Source organism: Schistocerca piceifrons, chromosome 1 (genome assembly GCF_021461385.2).
Source record: "Schistocerca piceifrons isolate TAMUIC-IGC-003096 chromosome 1, iqSchPice1.1, whole genome shotgun sequence".
NCBI lineage: Eukaryota > Metazoa > Arthropoda > Insecta > Orthoptera > Acrididae > Schistocerca > Schistocerca piceifrons.
Window position 1 is genome coordinate 550,036,269 of NC_060138.1, and position 17,937 is coordinate 550,054,205.

Consider the following 17,937-nt stretch of genomic DNA (forward strand, 5'->3'; position numbering starts at 1 on the left):
ATCTCCATGAGTCGGTTCTCTGTTTAATTGCTCGAGGTTATTTTCGGATAGTGCACTCAGTATAATGTCACTCGATGCTCTGTCCCTACCACCCATCCTAAACATCTGAGTGTCCCAGTCTATATCCGGTAAATTGAAATCTCCACCTAAGACTATAACATGCTGAGAAAATTTATGTGAAATGTATTCCAGATTTTCTCTCAGTTGTTCTGCCACTAATGCTGCCGAGTCGGGAGGTCGGTAAAAGGAGCCAATTATTAGCCTAGCTCGGTTGTTGAGTGTAACCTCCACCCATAATAATTCACAGGAACTATCCTTTTCTACTTCACTACAGGATAAACTACTACTAACAGTGACAAACACGCCACCACAGGTTGCATGCAATCTATCCATTCTAAACACCGTCTGTGCCTTTGTAAAAATTTCGGCAGAATTTATCTCTGGCTTAAGCCAGCTTTCCGTACCTATAACATTTCAGCTTCGGTGCTTTCTATCAGCACTTGAAGTTCCAGTACTTTACCAGCAGTTTCGACAGTTTACAATTACAATACCGATTGCTGCTTTGTCCCCGCATGTCCTGACTTTGCCCCGCACCCTTTGAGGCTGTTTCCCTTTCTGTACTTGCTCGAGGCCATCCAACCTAAAAAACCACCCAGTCCATGCCACACAACCCCTGCAGATGTTGTAGATAGTTTCAGAGGCAGCATTAAGGAGCAAATGACAAGATCAAGGGAAAGGAATAGAGTAGAAGAAGAATGGGTAACTTTGAGAGATGAAATGGTGAAGGAAGTAGAGGATCAAGTAGGAAAAATTATGGGGGCTAGTAGAAATAGTCGGGTAACACTAGAGATATTGAGTTTAATTGATGAAAGGAGAAAATATAAAACTGCAATAAATGAAGCAGACGAAAGGGAATAAAAACATCTGAAAAATGAGACACAGGAAGTGCAAAATGGCTAAGCAGGGATGGCTAGAGGACAAATCTAAGGTTGTAAAGGCATAAATCACTAGGGGTAAGACAGATGCTGCCTACAGGGAAATTAAAGAGACCTTTGGAGAAAAGGGAACCTTCTGTATGAATATCAAAAGCTCAGATGCAAAACCAGTCCTGAGCAAAGAAGGGAAAGCAGAAAGGTGGAAGGAGTATATAAAGGGTCTATACAAGGGAGGTGAACTTTAGGGCAATATTATGGAATTGGAAGAGAACATAGATGAAGATGAGAAGGAAGATATGATACTGCGTGAAGAATTTGACAAAGTGCTGAAAGACTTAAGTCAAAACAAGGCCCTGGGAGTACACAACATTCCGTTAGAGCTCTTGATAGCCTTGGGAGAGCCAGCCATGACAAAACTCTTCCATCTGGTGATCAAGATATATGAGACAGGCAAAATACCCTCAGACTTCAAGAACAACATAATAATTCCAACTCCAAAGAAAGCAGGTGCTGACAGGTGTGAAAATTATGGAACTATCAGCTTAATAAGTCATGGTCACAAAATACTGACACGAATCCTTTATAGAAAAATGGAAAAACTGGTAGAAGCCAATCTCAGGGAAGATCAGTTTGGATTCTGGAGAAATGCAGGAACACGCGAGGCAATACTGACCCTATGACTTCTCACAGTAGATGGCTTAAGGAAAGGCAAACCTACGTTTATAGCATTTGTAAACTTAGAGAAAGCTTTTGACAATGCTGACTGAAACTCTCTCTTTCAAATTCTAAATGTGGCAGGGGTAAAATACTGGGAGCGAAAGGTTATTTGCAATTTGTACAGAAATCAAATGGCAGTTATAAGAGTCAAGGGGCACAAAAGGGAAGCAGTGGTTGAGAAGGGAGTGAGACAATTGTAGCCTATCCCCAACGTTATGCAATCTGTATACAGAGCAAGCAGTAAAGGAAACAAAAGAAAAATTTGGAGTAGGTATTAAAAACAATGGAGAAGAAATAGAAACTCTGTGGTTATCCAATGACACTGTAACTCTGTCAGAGATAGCAAAGGACTCGGAAGAGCAGTTGACTGGAATGGACAGTGTCTTGAAAGAAAGATATAAGATGAACATCAACAAACACAAAACGAGGATAATGGAATGTAGGTGAATTAAATCAGGTGATGCTGAGGGAATTAGATTAGGATATGAGGCACTTAAAGTAGTAGATGAGTTTTGCTGCTTGGAAAGCAAAATAACTGATGGTGGTCGAAGTAAGAGGATATAAATGAAGACTAGCAATGGCAAGAAAAACGTTTCTGAAGAAGAGAAATTTGTTAACATTGAGTATTTGTACAGAATGTAGCAATGTGAGGAAGTGAAACATGGATGATAAACAGTTCAGACAAGAAGAGAATAGAAGCATTTGAAATGTGGTGTTACAGAAAAATGCTGAAGATTAGATGGGTAGATCACATAACTAATGAGGAGATGCTGAACAGAATTTGGGACAAGAGAAATTTGTGGCACAATCTGACTAGAAGGAGGGATTGGTTGGTAGGACACATTCTGAGGCATGAAGGGACCATCAATTTAGTACTGGAGGTATGTGTGGAGGGTAAAAATCATAGAGGAAAACCAAAAAATGACTGCATTATGCACATTCAGAAGGATGTAGGTTGCAGTAATTATTCAGACATGAAGAGGCTTGCAGTGGATAAAGTAATCTGGAGAGCTGCATCAAACCAGTCTTTGGACTGGAGACAGCAACAACAAGAACGCCTAAACTTCTGGTATACTATAGAATGAGTCTCTCATTCTGCAGCAGGCTGTGCACTGTTGTTTAGTTTTGTTTGTTTTTAGGACACCAAAATAACTAGGGTCAAATGTGCCAGTAATAAAACTGTAGAACACGAAGACAAAGAGAGGAGTTAAAACGACTACATGTCAGTCCCAATCGACAGAAGAGATGAGAGCTAAAAAACAGGGATGTGGAGAAATTCTATAAAATACACCATAGAAAAATAGAGGTCCAGAACTAAACATTAAATGACATTAGCTACAAAGGATAAAAAGTAAAACGTGGTTGCCAACCTGAGGTCGTTTGCTAAAACGGTCATTAACTCAGACAGCGATCACAAACAGGGACATAAGTGGTTAAAAAAAGGGCATTCCATCAGGAAATGATGGACAGTCAAAAGTTGAGCACAATTTGCACTAAGAGGTGGGGAGCACCACTTAAGAAATGGTGATGGCTAAAAAGACAGTGCCCAGTAAGCAACCTAGTTAAAATGTTCTCCTTGTGGTGAGAGGGCCGAGAGGAGGTTGTCCAAGCCATTGGAAGAGGCTTAATTCCCTGGAGCTTCTTCTCATGAAGGGAGGACAGGTGGTGATGCCAAAGAGACACCAACCGCTGACAGACAGCAACACAGAGATCATCAGAGGGAATGTAAGAACTAGCAGGCTGAGATACAAGGACTGCAACCTTGGCAACAGCATCAGTGGCCTTGTTTCCTGTCAGATGGACATGACCATGAATCCACATAAACATCACAGTGGGTCCATCAAGAGTGGGCAAGTGACAGCTTTCCTGGACCCATTGCACTAAGGGATGGACAGTGTACAACACACAGAGGCTTTGAAAGGCACTGAGAGAGTTGGAGCTGATGATGTAATTGAAATGCCTGTGTCACAGGATGTACTATGTGGCCTGATATAGGGCGAAGAGCTCTGACGTAAATACTGAGCAGTGTACGAGAAGCTGATACCAGAAAATCTCGGTGCCAATGACAAAGGCACACCCAACACAATGGACAGTCCGAGAACCATCAGTGTACGCAAAGTTCCTTGGGAAGGTCATGAAACTAAAGACAACAGAGCGAGGCTGGAGTAGTGTTCTTAGGAAGCGAATGAAGACCAGGTGTATACGGGCCACCACATGAAGCCAAGATGGTGAAGAGTTCACACCCAATGGGAAAGTTGCAGGTAGCATGAAGTTAAGCTGGCAGAGCAAGAGCCAAAAGCGAACTCCAGGAGGTAACAGAGGAGAGGGACGCTCCTCATACTGGCAACCAAAGGAGTCATCGAGGGATGGGTGGCCATGGATGACAGACAAACAGCAAGCATATCTCCTGAGGAGAAAGTCACGGCAATAGGACATCAGTAATTCGGCAGCTTCTGCATACAGACTCTCAACCAAGCTAGTGTAAAAGGTGCCAGTGGTCAAATGGATGCCATAATGGTGGATAGTATTGAGACAGTGTAAGAGGGACAGACGAAACACCCATAGTCCAGTTTCATACAGATAAGGAACTGGTACAAATGGAGGAGGGTGATTCGATCTGCACCCCACTAAGTACCATTGAGGACATTAAGGGACCACACACAGCAGGCTGCCAGGTAAGACACATGGGAGGACCAAGAAAGTTTTCTGCCGAGCATGTGCCCCAGGAATTTTGTAGTTTCAAGGGATGGAAGAGCAACAGGCCCAAGATGTAAAGACAATGGAAGAAACCAATTTCACTGCCAGAAATTCATACAAATGGTTTTGTCAGTGGAAAAACAAAAACCATTGTCGATGCTCCATGAAATAAGACAATCAGGACATCGCAGAAGGTGCCACTCAATGACATAAGGCCATAGAGAACTGCACTAGATGGCAAAATCATCAAAGAAAAGGGAGTTGGAGATGCCCGACAGGAGACAAGCCATTATAGCATTAATCTACAGGGTAACTGTGCAGTGATTAGTAAATTGCAAGACTCGGGCCACCATATCAGCCGGGCATGACTTGTACATTCCATCATCTTGCAAACACAGCTGGTGAGAGAAATGGGGCAGTAGCTAGAAGGAAGATGTATGTCCTTACCGGGCTTAGGTATGGGTATGAAGGTGCTTCAAGCCAGTGTCTGGGAAACAGGCCCTCTGCCCAGATGTGGTTGTATGTATTAAGCAGAAAGTGTTTGCCTGCAAGAGAAAGGTGCCGCAACATCTGCATATGAACAAAATCTGGCCCTGAGGTGGAGGGCAAAGTGAGAGCCTGATCTAGCTTCCTCATAGTAAAGGCAGCATTGTAGCACTCTTGATTCTGAGAAGAGAAGGGTATCGACTGAGCCTCCTCCACTCATTTCTGATGGAGGAAGGCTGGTTGATAGTGGGAGGAGCTCGAAATCTCTGCAAAATGGCATCCCCAGGTGTTTGAGAAAGCAATACGGTCCACAATGACATCATCTGCTATTGTCAGACGGGGAATGGATCTTGGCCCCGGACAGCAATCGGAAGTTGGCTCACACGACAGAATAGGGAGTGGAACTGTTAACAGAACTAGTGAATGAAATACAGCTAGCTTTTTTTGCTATCCCAAAGAATGCAATGACGCTGTGCATGTATCTGTTTATAATGAATGCAGTTTTCCATCATAAGATGATGGTTAAAAGCACAGAGAGCACGTCTCTGCGTGCAAATTGTGTCGTGGCACACCTTGGTCCACCAAGGCACAGGGATATGTCATGGTAAAGAGGAAGTGCAAGGAACGAAACATTCTGCGGCGGTAAGGATAACATTTGTAAGATATTCCACCTGGTCACCACAACTGGGGAAATGTTGTTTGTCGAAGGTCGCTAGGGAGGAATAAAGCCTCCAATCAGCCTTAGTAAGCTGCCATTTGGGTGTGTATGTAGGGGGGTAGGTGTCAGCAAACGGACAGCACACGGGAAATGGTTGCTCGAGTATGTGTCAAAGAGAACGGATGATTCGAGATGACGGGCAAGTTGGGCAGTGCAGAAGGATACATCCAAACGGGAATAGGTGTGCATGGAGTCTGCAAAGAACACGGGTGCTCCTCTGTTAAGGCAAAAGAGGTTAAGTTGATTAACAAGGTCAGCCAAGAGGGCACCTCTCGGACAGGTTCTGGAAGAACCCCAAAGGGGATGGTGCACATTAAAGTCACCAAGCAGCAGAAAGGGGTGAGGTAGCTGCCCAATAAGCTGGAGGATGTCTGCCCTGGTGATATCAAATAACGGAGGAATGTTAACAGTACAAAGGGAAACGGTTAAGTGAGGAAGGAAAAGGCGAACTGCAACAGCTTGAAGGCAGGTAGTCAGAGTGATGGGTTGACTATAAATGTCATCCCATATCAGCATCATGACTCCCCCATGAGATGGAACACCATCAATAGGGGGAAGGTCAAAATGGACCGAGAAGAAATGCGAGATTCAAGGTGGTCATGAGGATGCAATTTTGTTTCCTGAAGGCAGAGAAAGAGTGGCCGCTGCGATTCCAAGAGCAGCCGTAAATCCGCTTTGTTGGATCGAAGATTGTGAATGTTCCATTGGAGGAGAACGATGAGGAGGAAAAAATGAAGGGGTTTAACGTCGGCGGTTGCCAAATTCCAGCCTTCGAAGGCTGGCTCCTATAGGGCACAGAGGCAGGAGGATCTTGCTCTGTGAGGTTCACAAAACTGTCGGCATTCTTCTGTTGTCGGCCTGTGGAGTCCAGGGCAGAAAAATGGTTAGTGGTGCACACTGGCGACACAGAGGTCATTCAGGCAAGGGTATCACGTGGCGACACTGTTGAAGAGGATCTTTGAGTCAGTGAAGGAGAAGAATGTTTACCTTTGTTCGACTTCTTCGGGCGTTTCAGATTAAAAGAGGAAAATTCAGATGCTGGTTGGCTGGAGGGACATAGGAAATCTTCACAGGAGCATTCCTTCTGTCCTTTCTGGCCTGCCGGTTGTGTAGTTGGTGATTTCGCCCCGTGAGGTGGAAGTCTGGTGGCATGTTGCACATCTGAGAAAAATCAGGGACACTATCATGATGCTGGGTGATACCACAACTGCAGTGCTAAATTTGAGGTTGCGTTTCTGCATGGGCATGACCTTCGTGGAGTCAGATGTAGCAAGAACAGCAATGTAGGTGCCAGGTGGTAGGATGTAGGGTTTCCGACTACACAACTTGTGATTGACTGAGTAAGGCACTTTTTCCTTCACCTGGATCTCCTGGACAGCTCGCTCGTCGAGATATGCGGGACAATTTTGAGAGGAGGCAGCATGGTTGCCATTGCAGTTGATGCAGCAGTGAGAAGGAGGCGGACAATCGCTCTCGTGGGCATCCCTACCACAGATTACACATTTGACAGAGCACTAGGTTCAGAATTTATGGTCGGAATGTAATTACTTCATAACCTGCACTAAGGAGGCATCTTTCTTTTTTTTTATCGTCTGATGGACAGCAATGACATTCTGATCAGAGAGATACATTTGGATTTCTGCTTCACTCCGATCAGCATAGTGTAAATAACACCACATGAAGAATTCAGTGTTCGATTGGCCTCGACACCAATAGAACAGCCACGGATGAGTGAAGCTGCAAGCAATTGTTGTGGCTGAGAGTCAGAAGCAGTCTCCAAAACCAAAGTGCCATTGCATAAATGAGAGCACGATTTCACAGAGCCAGCAATTGCATCAAGACCTTCCTGAATAATAAACGGATTACCGTAGTGAAGGACTGACCGTCTTCTGTAGGTGAAACCACGAGGAACCTTGGTTCAACTGGGAGGGTTTCTGAATTGTTAGCCTCAGCGCTGACTGTGAAGATGATTGGCTCATTGCAAGAAACTACCCCATGATTTCCAGCGTCTCTGATGACGCGCTCCTTCCAACTGGGGCCCCCCTTCAGAAGGAGGTGCACCCACCTTAGGTGATTGTTCACACCTCCCGAACACCTGACAGAGGGACCAGTCAGCAATTTGGGAAGGTAGCAGCCCAGGCAATCACCCCTCCATGGACCTGGCTTGTACCACGGGGTACATGCGAACCCCACATACCATCCCAGGGCTGGGAATTGCGCGTTACCCAGTCACCTGTTATGTATCAGACATATGCGCCGGCCTTCAGGAACTCACAGGGAGGAAGAAGTAAAAGAGGAACCTCAAACGCCGAAGTGGAGGAAGTTTAGGAGAAGGTGAATGAAGAAAGAAAAAAGGAACAGTGGAGAGTATTCTGATATTGACTACCAAAAATGCAGAGTACATTTCCAAAAACAGCTCAGACATGTTCCCCAAGGGAGGGGAAAAAGAACAGCATGAGGAAAGACATGCAGCATGAAAGAGAAAAGATGCTGCAAAGGCAGGGTATCTTGCTAACCAAGCACAAACCCGCCAAAGAGTAGCAAGCCCCCTGGGTGGGTGGGGTGGGGGAGGGGGGCTGGGGCGGGGTAGTGTGCACTGTTGTGAAGCTCACAAATAATGTCCATGACTTTAACCTGGAGCTTTACCTTCTGTGGGCTAAGCTCTTACTAACTGAGCTATCAAGGCATGATCCACAAACTAGAGCTTCAATTCTTTCAGTACCTCTCCACTACTTTCCAAATTTCAATGAGCTCTCCTGTGCACCTTGCTGGGCAAGTACTCCTTGAAGAAAGGATATAACAGCCTATGGATTATTTCCAGGATGAATCTTTCATTCTGCACTGGAATATACAGGGTGTTACAAAAAGGTACGGCCAAACTTTCAGGAAACATTCCTCACACACAAAGAAAGAAAATATGTTATGTGGACATGTGTCCGGAAACGCTTACTTTCCATGTTAGAGCTCATTTTATTACGTATCTTCAAAACACATTAATCATGGAATGGAAACACACAGCAAGAGAACGTACCAGCGTGACTTCAAACACGAAATGTTCAAAATATCCTCCGTTAGCGAGGATACATGCATCCACCCTCCGTCGCATGGAATCCCCCCTAATGCGCTGATGCAGCCCTGGAGAATGGCGTATTGTATCACAGCCGTCCACAATACGAGCACGAAGAGTCTCTACATTTGGTACCGGGGTTGCGTAAACAAGAGCTTTCAAATGCCCCCATAAATGAAAGTCAAGAGGGTTGAGGTCAGGAGAGTGTGGAGGCCATGGAATTGGTCCGCCTCTACCAATCCATCAGTCACCGAATCTGCTGTTGAGAAGCATACGAACACTTCGACTGAAATGTGTAAGAGCTCCATTGTGCATGAACCACATGTTGTGTCGTACTTGTAAAGTCACATGTTCTAGCTTCACAGGTAGAGTATCCCATATGAAATCATTGTGACATGCTCCATTGAGCGTAGATGGACGAAAATAAAATGAGCTCTAACATGGAAATTAATCGTTTCCGGACACATGTCCACATAACATCTTTTCTTTATTTGTGTGTGAGGAATGTTTCCTGAAAGTTTGGCCATACCTTTTTGTAACACCCTGTACACTGTTATGAATCTGTATACTGGATTGGGACTCCAAACTTCACCAATCACGTACTGTGAGGACGTTCTAACACCTTTCTCTGTACCACCCTCCCTGGCTAATTTGTCACTCCTGCTCTGAAAAAAAAAAAAAGAAATGAAACATTTAAAAGATAATAATAAAGCCTGGCAGTCATCTTACCTTTCATATACCTATACACAATTAGATGTTTTGTCTAAATGGCCTCAACTGAATTATCCTTCAGAAGCAGACGCTTTGAAATCATGTGCCTAGCAAGGCACAGTGAAGACAATGTGTGTCATTCATTCAAAATAATTCTATACAGTTCAGCCTGATCACAAGTAGTCAACTTCCATGTATACTGGATAAACATAGGTGACTGCCTGAATATTTTCTTGAGTGAAACAAATACAATTTTGTAGCTATGTAAATAAACCCACAGATTTCAACACCTTAATTAAAGAACAATATACACAGAGTGAAGCTCTTGGTATAGGTAATTACAAAAATTTGATTAGTACCAGAGCAAATTTTTAGGTTATTAGATTCGAAAGAATGTATTTAGGCCAGTCTAAGATCATACCTGACAAATCTCAGAATGTTCAGTGAAAACAAATGAAAATGAAATTTGTGAAGAGAAAAGATTTCCAAAAATCAAAGAGAAGATGAAATGAAAAAATAAAGAGGACTAAAACATAAGGTCAACGCTTAATTTCTACAATTATTTTCTAGAAAAAAAGGAAAACAAGAAAGTTCACGTTTCTACAGCACTTATTTAAAAAAATTAATTAACAAATCAGTTAATACAAGCACTTCACAAAAACTGTGGTTCTTCAAAAACTGCTTGAGCATACATTTACCACAGAAAAGAAAACACAAATACCTTTGTAAGATTAATTGTAGGAAACATGTTCTGGAACATTGACGCTATAAGTTTCAAGTGCCTCCCTTCCCCAGCAAAATTGTTAAGAACCACCAATGGGGCATGTTCAAACTGACGATGGAAAATAAGTTGTCTGCGCAAACTGGAAACAACATCTCTTGCCAGTGTGTAGTTTTCAATGCGAAAAGTAAGTGTTGGTCCACGAGGCAGACGGGCCAGCTTCATGTATGGGCTTAATTCAGTTCTTGTAAATATTCCCATGTGTGAAACATGTAGAAGACCAGCCACAGAGACAAAATCTTTAATTACATTCTTCTTGCGAGCCTGTAAACAATGTTTGAAATGTATTGGTCAGTGTCAAAAATTAAAATGAAGTCCAGTAACACTGTTACATCATTCACAAAGGCAAAACTTACATGACAAGCAAAGCACAGGAAAATGTAATGGTGATAATAGAAATGCATATGCATATGAAATATATAATTTTGTTAGCATAATCTAATTATGTTTACACAAAATAGGTACGCTCTGAACTTGTAAAAAGACTGTTACCCAAATTCTCAAATATATGCACTGATCTGATGCCTTTTACTATCCCACAGCAACAGTGCAAAATGAGCTGAATTCTATATTTCATTTCACAACAGTTTTCAATGATTACTTTGAACAGGGAAATGAGATAAATACATATCGCCACCTTTGTAAATACAGTAGACTCTTGACTATCTGACCTAATGTGGCAAAAAGTCAAGCTGGATACACCACAGTTCTATAAATTCTCTTTTCTGACACCAGCTGTACCATTCAGAACACCTTTTCTTATAACACCGCCCAATTTCATTAACATTTTCTGACTTATTACATAATACACGCTAGTTATAAGTGGATGTTATGTACATACTCCACCACTGAAAAGTTACTACAGGAATCACAAAATGATCTGCAATATAAAGTATAATTGTATGATTACACACAAGAAAAGCCACATTTAACAAAAACTGTGAGACATACAAGTCTGAGCTTTTAAAAGGTCTTTGACAGATGACTAGAGTGAGTTCCTCCTGCTCACTAAAAACTGCTGTCTCAATTGTCTTGAACCCTTCTGAATGTGAGATGAGATTTCTCCTGTAATCTAAGTTTACTGCCTCCTCTTGTGTTACTTCCCTCTGCATCATCACCATTTCCACAATACTGTTGTCAGGTGGTTCATGAACTTGCCCAACATCTGCCATCCATTCTGCAACATCTGCATTGACATCTTCACAGCCCAGTACATTTATGAGCAACAAAATGCTATCATTAGTTCCAACTTTGACTTCAGTTTCACATGTAGATTCGAATTTAAAATGGTCATGATCTAAAAAGAGTTTTTCAACACCTTACAAGTGATATGTTTAGAATCTCTTCCCATGCTTTGGCCAACCACCTTATGACACACGGTAAGTCTGTCTTCTTCAGACTGGCTACACAGTCTTCATTATTAAATCACTGATATCAACATACTGGGAAGACAGTGGCGATATTACTACTTAAGCATTTCAAGAGTGCCTCAGTACATCGGCTGACAAAAAACAGCCACATTTAATGGTAAAAATAATGCTTTGATACCTCAATCTGTGAACGGCGGGATGTGAAGGTGCATTATGAAGCAGCAGCAGAGCTTTTCTCGGTAAATTGTTGTCTTTCAAATATTTCTCTACAGCTAATACAATTTCATTCTGGAATCAAGTTTTTAAGATTTTTTAATGCATCCATGCGTTCTTTTGCTGTGTGCAATGTGGGGGCCGTGATTTCTGATTTTTCAGGTTTTTGAAAGCTCTAGGTTTTCGTGATTTCTCTATTAGTATAAGCCTAAGCTTCTGGTTGCCAATTCCATTATTGCAAGCCAATACGGTAAGTCTTTCATCACTTTTCTTGTATATGGGTGCTGCAACTTCATTGTTTTGAAGCAATCATTTTCGTAGGGAACAACTTGTAATTTTAACCAATCTCATTGTAACTGTACAGATAAAATCTCTCCACTATTGGTAATCTAGTGAATACCAAATCAGTTTTTCCATCAATCCAACCACCCATCACTGGCAGTAAATTCCGAATCTAGTCCTTCTACCTGCCACTGAAATTGCAATGCTTTTTCCTGAAATATGGGCCCAGTACAGGCAAACATTTTCCTCTTAAATGTTTATGCCACAAAGATAAAGCTGCCTCAATTTCTTTATGCTTACCTTTCAACATTGTCTTTCTTACTTTTATTCAACTTCCACTAGCTTGGTGAGCATATCACTTTTCAATTTCTACTTGCCAATTTTTTCTCCCCACTCCTAAATCCAAATCAATAGTTTTGGCTGCTATCTCAGAATCCAGTAACATTACAGCACATAGTTTCTGATCCATATCACTAAATTTCAGACTCTTTAATTGAAACACAATAGAATGCTCAAACAATAATTTAAGAATACATGCACTTGATGTATGATATACAACTGAAGAAACAAAGAACATAGGGTAGCAAACACACCTACTCTTTATGTGTGTTCATTGTTGTTTGGGAGGCCTGGAAGAGGGTTTCTAAGTATCATTTTTTTGAAGAGTGGCTCTGGTAATTTATTTAATATTAATGATAGAATATGTATCTTATAATTGTGCCTCCAGATGACAAAGAAGCACAAAAGATGTATAAAACATTTCAAAAGACCACACAACATTGTAGCTAGCACCCACTTGCTAGAGTTCTATAAAAGTACAGTACAAACAACAAATTATCCTCAGTTATCATGGAGAAGTGTTACTATGATATTAATTAAGTAGGCTGGGATTAAGGGGTTAGATAGCACAGAGGCTAGATAGTCACGAGCTGGATAGTTTAGAGTCTACTGTAATGATATTCTGGTTGAAGCCATACGAACCACCTGCTATGACATCGGTCTGATGAAGTGACATAAGTTCGTCAATTTGCTGATTTGAGGCATGCTGCCTTATGATGGTGGGTCCACAAATGTCTAGTACTGAAGAAATTTGGTATTCTTTGTTTATTTTGTCTGTCTCAGTTGCACGAATATACAATTTTTAATGCAGTGGTTACCAGTTTCAGGCTGACACTCCCACTGTCAAACCCTAGACCTTGTTATTAATAGTAACTAGTCACATAATATGGAGCCAAAAGGCAGAAATAGCTCCTCTAAAGAAGGTCAAACCGTGGGCAGCAAGTACTCTCAATGATAAGAAACCTATGTTTCTACTGTTGCACCTGAAAGACAAAAGAATATAAAAAGAATAAAAAATAAATTATCAAATTTCCTCACTTTGTGAAATTATTTCACAAGTAAGTACCTGAAGCCACTAACGATAGTGTGGGAAAATATACACTGCAAATATGTTGGATCTAAAACTTTACCCAGCATATAGATTGTTCCATGAAATTTTGAGTGAACCACTTGATGTCATAACTACCTGACATATTTTGGCACAGTCGTCTACTCATATCATGGCAGGAAATTACTAATATACAGCATTTCGCTTTAAGTTCCATGGAACTTGTGAAAATTGTTTCTGACACTTAGTCTAACAGTTCCCTCTCCTCTGAATGAATTTTCACTCAGTATCACAGTGTGCACCAATTTGAAACTTTCTGGCAGATTAAAACCACTTTCTGGCAGATTAAAACTGTATGCTGAACCACAATTTGAACTTAGGACCTTTGCCTTTTGTGGGCAACCCTCACAGCTTTACTTCTGCTGGTACCTCACTCCATTGCTGACTGATAATTTATTCTTGAAACTATTCCCCATGGCTATGGTTAAGCCACATGTCCTCTCATCCTTTCTTCTGGGAGTATGAGTCCCACACAGTATGCAAGAGAACTTCTGTGAAGAAAGGCCGGGAGGAGATGAGAGCTTTGAGGAAAGGTCATTAGTCTTGCTTGAACAGCTCAGTTGGTGGAGCACTTGCCTGCAAAAGACAATGGTACCAGTTTTAAGTCCTGATACAGAAGATAGTTTCAATGTGCCAGGAAGTTTCAGTTCTCTCTTCTCTTTGAGAAGTTTGTTAATATGTCTGACAATTGACATGATGTTAGTGTAATAGGATTACAAAATGTTTGATAATCTGTCAAATTTTACTAGATTTGTCATTTATTTGACCACGTGTAGCGCTATTTGGCATGTTTGTCAATAATGAAGTGTGTTTGAGGTAAATTTTGATGACAGCAGATTTGACAAGATGATAGACATTGTTTGTGTCAATGTTTTGCTGCACATGTTAAGATAAAAAGAGTTTTAGAACAATTTATCTTATGATTTAATGAATTTTCACAACTATCGAAACTATGATCAAGGATAAAAACAAAATAGCACTGCAATTACCAAAATGGTAGAGGCACTGTGTCTTTTCTTGCCATGTATTATGCATGAACTAGTTAAAAAAATTAATATTCTACGCACAACATAAACTGGAGGTACAATAAAATTTTAAAAAGTGAAAAAAAATCAAAGTTCTCTAATTCTTACACAAATGATGTATTATACACATTCCCATGTTGTGATATTTTAACGGAATGTCATTAGAGAACCAAGAATATTCACATATGTGTGTCCTCTTTTTCAATGTGAGGGTGAAGTAAACCAGTTACTAAAATTTTGAGTGCCCATTTATAGAAAGCTGATGTAATCATAAGGTTCTGGGTGTAATATTTGCTTTAGAATATTTTCATGGGTATATTTCTCCCTCAATTTCAACCATTCCCTGGACCAGTGTCTTGTTTTCTTTTCCTCCTACCTGCTACCTGCTTGCTGACTTCCAACACCGAGATGCAGCCAGCCTGATGCATACCACATCCATAGGCTGTTGCTGTCTACTGGTTTATTGTGGACAAGAAGACTAGTGCACAGCCAGCCCTCCGCTATTGCGGACCATCATAGATGATCTGCAAGCTGCCATCTCCACACCGACCAGGTGTGCCACGTTCGCACAGTCTCCTGACCAACTCATGAACATTTGCTGCAGTCTTGGTCAATTAATGGTGGATGACCAGGGTATACTCTTTACAAGTCTTTGAGCACATTGAGGTGAGAGCTGCAGTGTATCACACAACATTCGGTGGGCAACGTCTTCTCGCCCCATGCTGCCACCATCAGAGCAGAAAGCAGTAGCTGCCTGCAGGGTGATGTCACGTCTCATTGAAGAGACAGCAGCACTTCTTTGCAGCAGAAGATCTTACACCCAGCTGCAACCCTCCACCCTGAAGACACCCATATCTCTGTAAACTCAACAAGATAAACAAATGTTCTTGCAGATATTACTGCGTCACTGACGCCTGTGGGTGTTTACTGCAAGGTTCATACAGAACGCATGAGTTTTTTTGCCAAGTTTGTATTGATATGTATTGGATCAAATAGGTGAAAGCTGATAATGGTCAAAGTTTGTGTGTATTTATTTGCACAATTTTTAATGGGTACAGTATTCCACTGAGAGCCCAGCTCACTCATCGTCTTTAAGTTCGCGATAGAAATATCCATTAGAAGCCATTCTGTCAGAATGTTAACTTTCAGTAAGTGTATGGTGGCAGTGTATTTATTTGAATGTCTGCATCATCGTTTTAGGTTTTTCTCATTTTTTTTTTTGGGGGGGGGGGGGGGGGGGTTGTTTTTCTGTTAGTGGGTCACCATGTCACTGTCAATCCCATGGGGTGCTACCCTGGAGGAAATGTTCAGGATTTTGTCAGCTGCAGTAGCTCATTTAAAGTAGAGCAGAGCAGAGCAACTCATGAGCACTAGAGATACGCTAAACGAAGTAAATGCTGCAGATGCAGATTTTGGAATTTGGAGGAGGAAGAAAAAGCATCAAAGAAGAGAGGCAGATGGAAATAGTTTATCATAAACTCTGGAGTATGCACAGGGGGTGCAGAGAAGCCGTGACTGGTTGATAGAAAATGGGCCTCTAGATGTGAGGCATAGGATAATGAGGGAATGGAAAGAAGGTTTTGGTTTTGTTTTGCTTTAGGGCACAAAAAACAACCGGGGCATATGCGCCCAAGTCAAAACTATATCTAAAAACAAAGATGATGAGACTTACCAAACAAAAGCACTGGCAGGTCGATAGACACACAAACAAACACAAAAATACACACAAAATTCAAGCTTTGGCAATAAACGGTTGCTTCATCAGGAAAGAGGGAAGGAGAGGGAAAGACGAAAGGATGTGGGTTTTAAGGGAGAGGGTAAGGAGTCATTCCAATCCCGGGAGCGGAAAGACTTACCTTAGGGGGAAAGAAGGACAGGTATACACTCGCAAACACACACATATCCATCCGCACATACACAGACACAAGCAGACATTTGTAAAGGTAAAGAGTTTGGGCAGAGATGTCAGTCGAGGCGGAAGTACAGAGGCAAAGATGTTGTTGAAAGACAGGTGAGGTATGAGTGGCGGCAACTTGAAATTAGCGGAGGTTGAGGCCTGGCGGATAACGAGAAGAGAGGATATACCGAAGGGCAAGTTCCCATCTCCGGAGTTCTGACAAGTTGGTGTTAGTGGGAAGTATCCAGATAACCCGGACGGTGTAACACTGTGCCAAGATGTGCTGGCCGTGCATCAAGGCATGTTTAGCCACAGGGTGATCCTCATTACCAACAAACACTGTCTGCCTGTGTCCATTCATGCGAATGGACAGTTTGTTGCTGGTCATTCCCACATAGAAAGCTTCACAGTGTAGGCAGGTCAGTTGGTAAATCACGTGGGTGCTTTCACACGTGGCTCTGCCTTTGATCGTGTACACCTTCCGGGTTACAGGACTGGAGTAGGTGGTGGTGGGAGGCTGCATGGGACTGATTTTACACCGGGGGCGGTTACAAGGGTAGGAGCCAGAGGGTAGGGAAGGTGGTTTGGGGATTTCATAGGGATGAACTAAGAGGTGACGAAGGTTAGGTGGACGGCGGAAAGACACTCTTGGTGGAGTGGGGAGGATTTCATGAAGGATGGATCTCATTTCAGGGTAGGATTTGAGGAAGTCGTATCCCTGCTGGAGAGCCACATTCAGAGTCTGATCCAGTCCCGGAAAGTATCCTGTCACAAGTGGGGCACTTTTGTGGTTCTTCTGTAGGAGGTTCTGGGTTTGAGGGGATGAGGAAGTGGCTCTGGTTATTTACTTCTGTACCAGATTGGGAGGGTAGTTGCGGGATGCAAAAGCTGTTTTCGGGTTGTTGGTTTAATGGTTCAGGGATTCCGGACTGGAGCAGATTCGTTTGCCACGAAGACCTAGGCTGTAAAGAAGGGACCATTTGATGTGGAATGGGTGGCAGCTGTCATAATGGAGGTACTGTTGCTTGTTGGTGGGTCTGATGTGGACGGACGTGTGAAGCTGGCCATTGGACACATGGAGGTCAACATCAAGGGAAGTGGCATGGGATTTGGAGTAGGACCAGGTGAATCTGATGGAACCAAAGAAGTTGAGGTTGGAGAGGAAATTCTGGAGTTCTTCTTCACTGTGAGTCCAGATCATGAAGATGTCATCAATAAATCTGTACCAAACTTTGGGTTGGCAGGCCTGTGTAACCAAGAAGGCTTCCTCTAAGCGACCCATGAATAGGTTGGCGCACGAGGGAGCCATCCTGGTACCCATGGCTGTTCCCTTTAATTGTTGGTATGTCTGGCCTTCAAAAGTGAAGAAGTTGTGGGTCAGGATGAAGCAGGCTAAGGTAATGACAAAAGAGGTTTTAGGTAGGGTGGCAGGTGATCGGCGTGAAAGGAAGTGCTGCATCGCAGCGAGGCCCTGGACGTGCGGAATATTTGTGTATAAGGAAGTGGCATCAATGGTTACAAGGATGGTTTCCGGGGGTAACAGACTGGGTAAGGATTCCAGGTGTTCGAGAAAGTGGTTGGTGTCTTTGAT

At 42.4% G+C, this 17,937-nt stretch overlaps 1 protein-coding gene across 1 annotated transcript in view; it reads right to left on the minus strand.

Moving 5' to 3' along the window:
- The window catches only part of LOC124800439 (protein Peter pan), a 106,913-nt gene that overhangs the window by 36,909 nt on the left and 52,067 nt on the right, over window positions 1–17,937 (minus strand). The window contains exon 3 of the mRNA XM_047262996.1: window positions 10,053–10,376. Within this exon, the coding sequence (XP_047118952.1) occupies window positions 10,053–10,376 (324 nt within the window). The remainder of the gene's footprint in view (window positions 1–10,052; window positions 10,377–17,937) is intronic.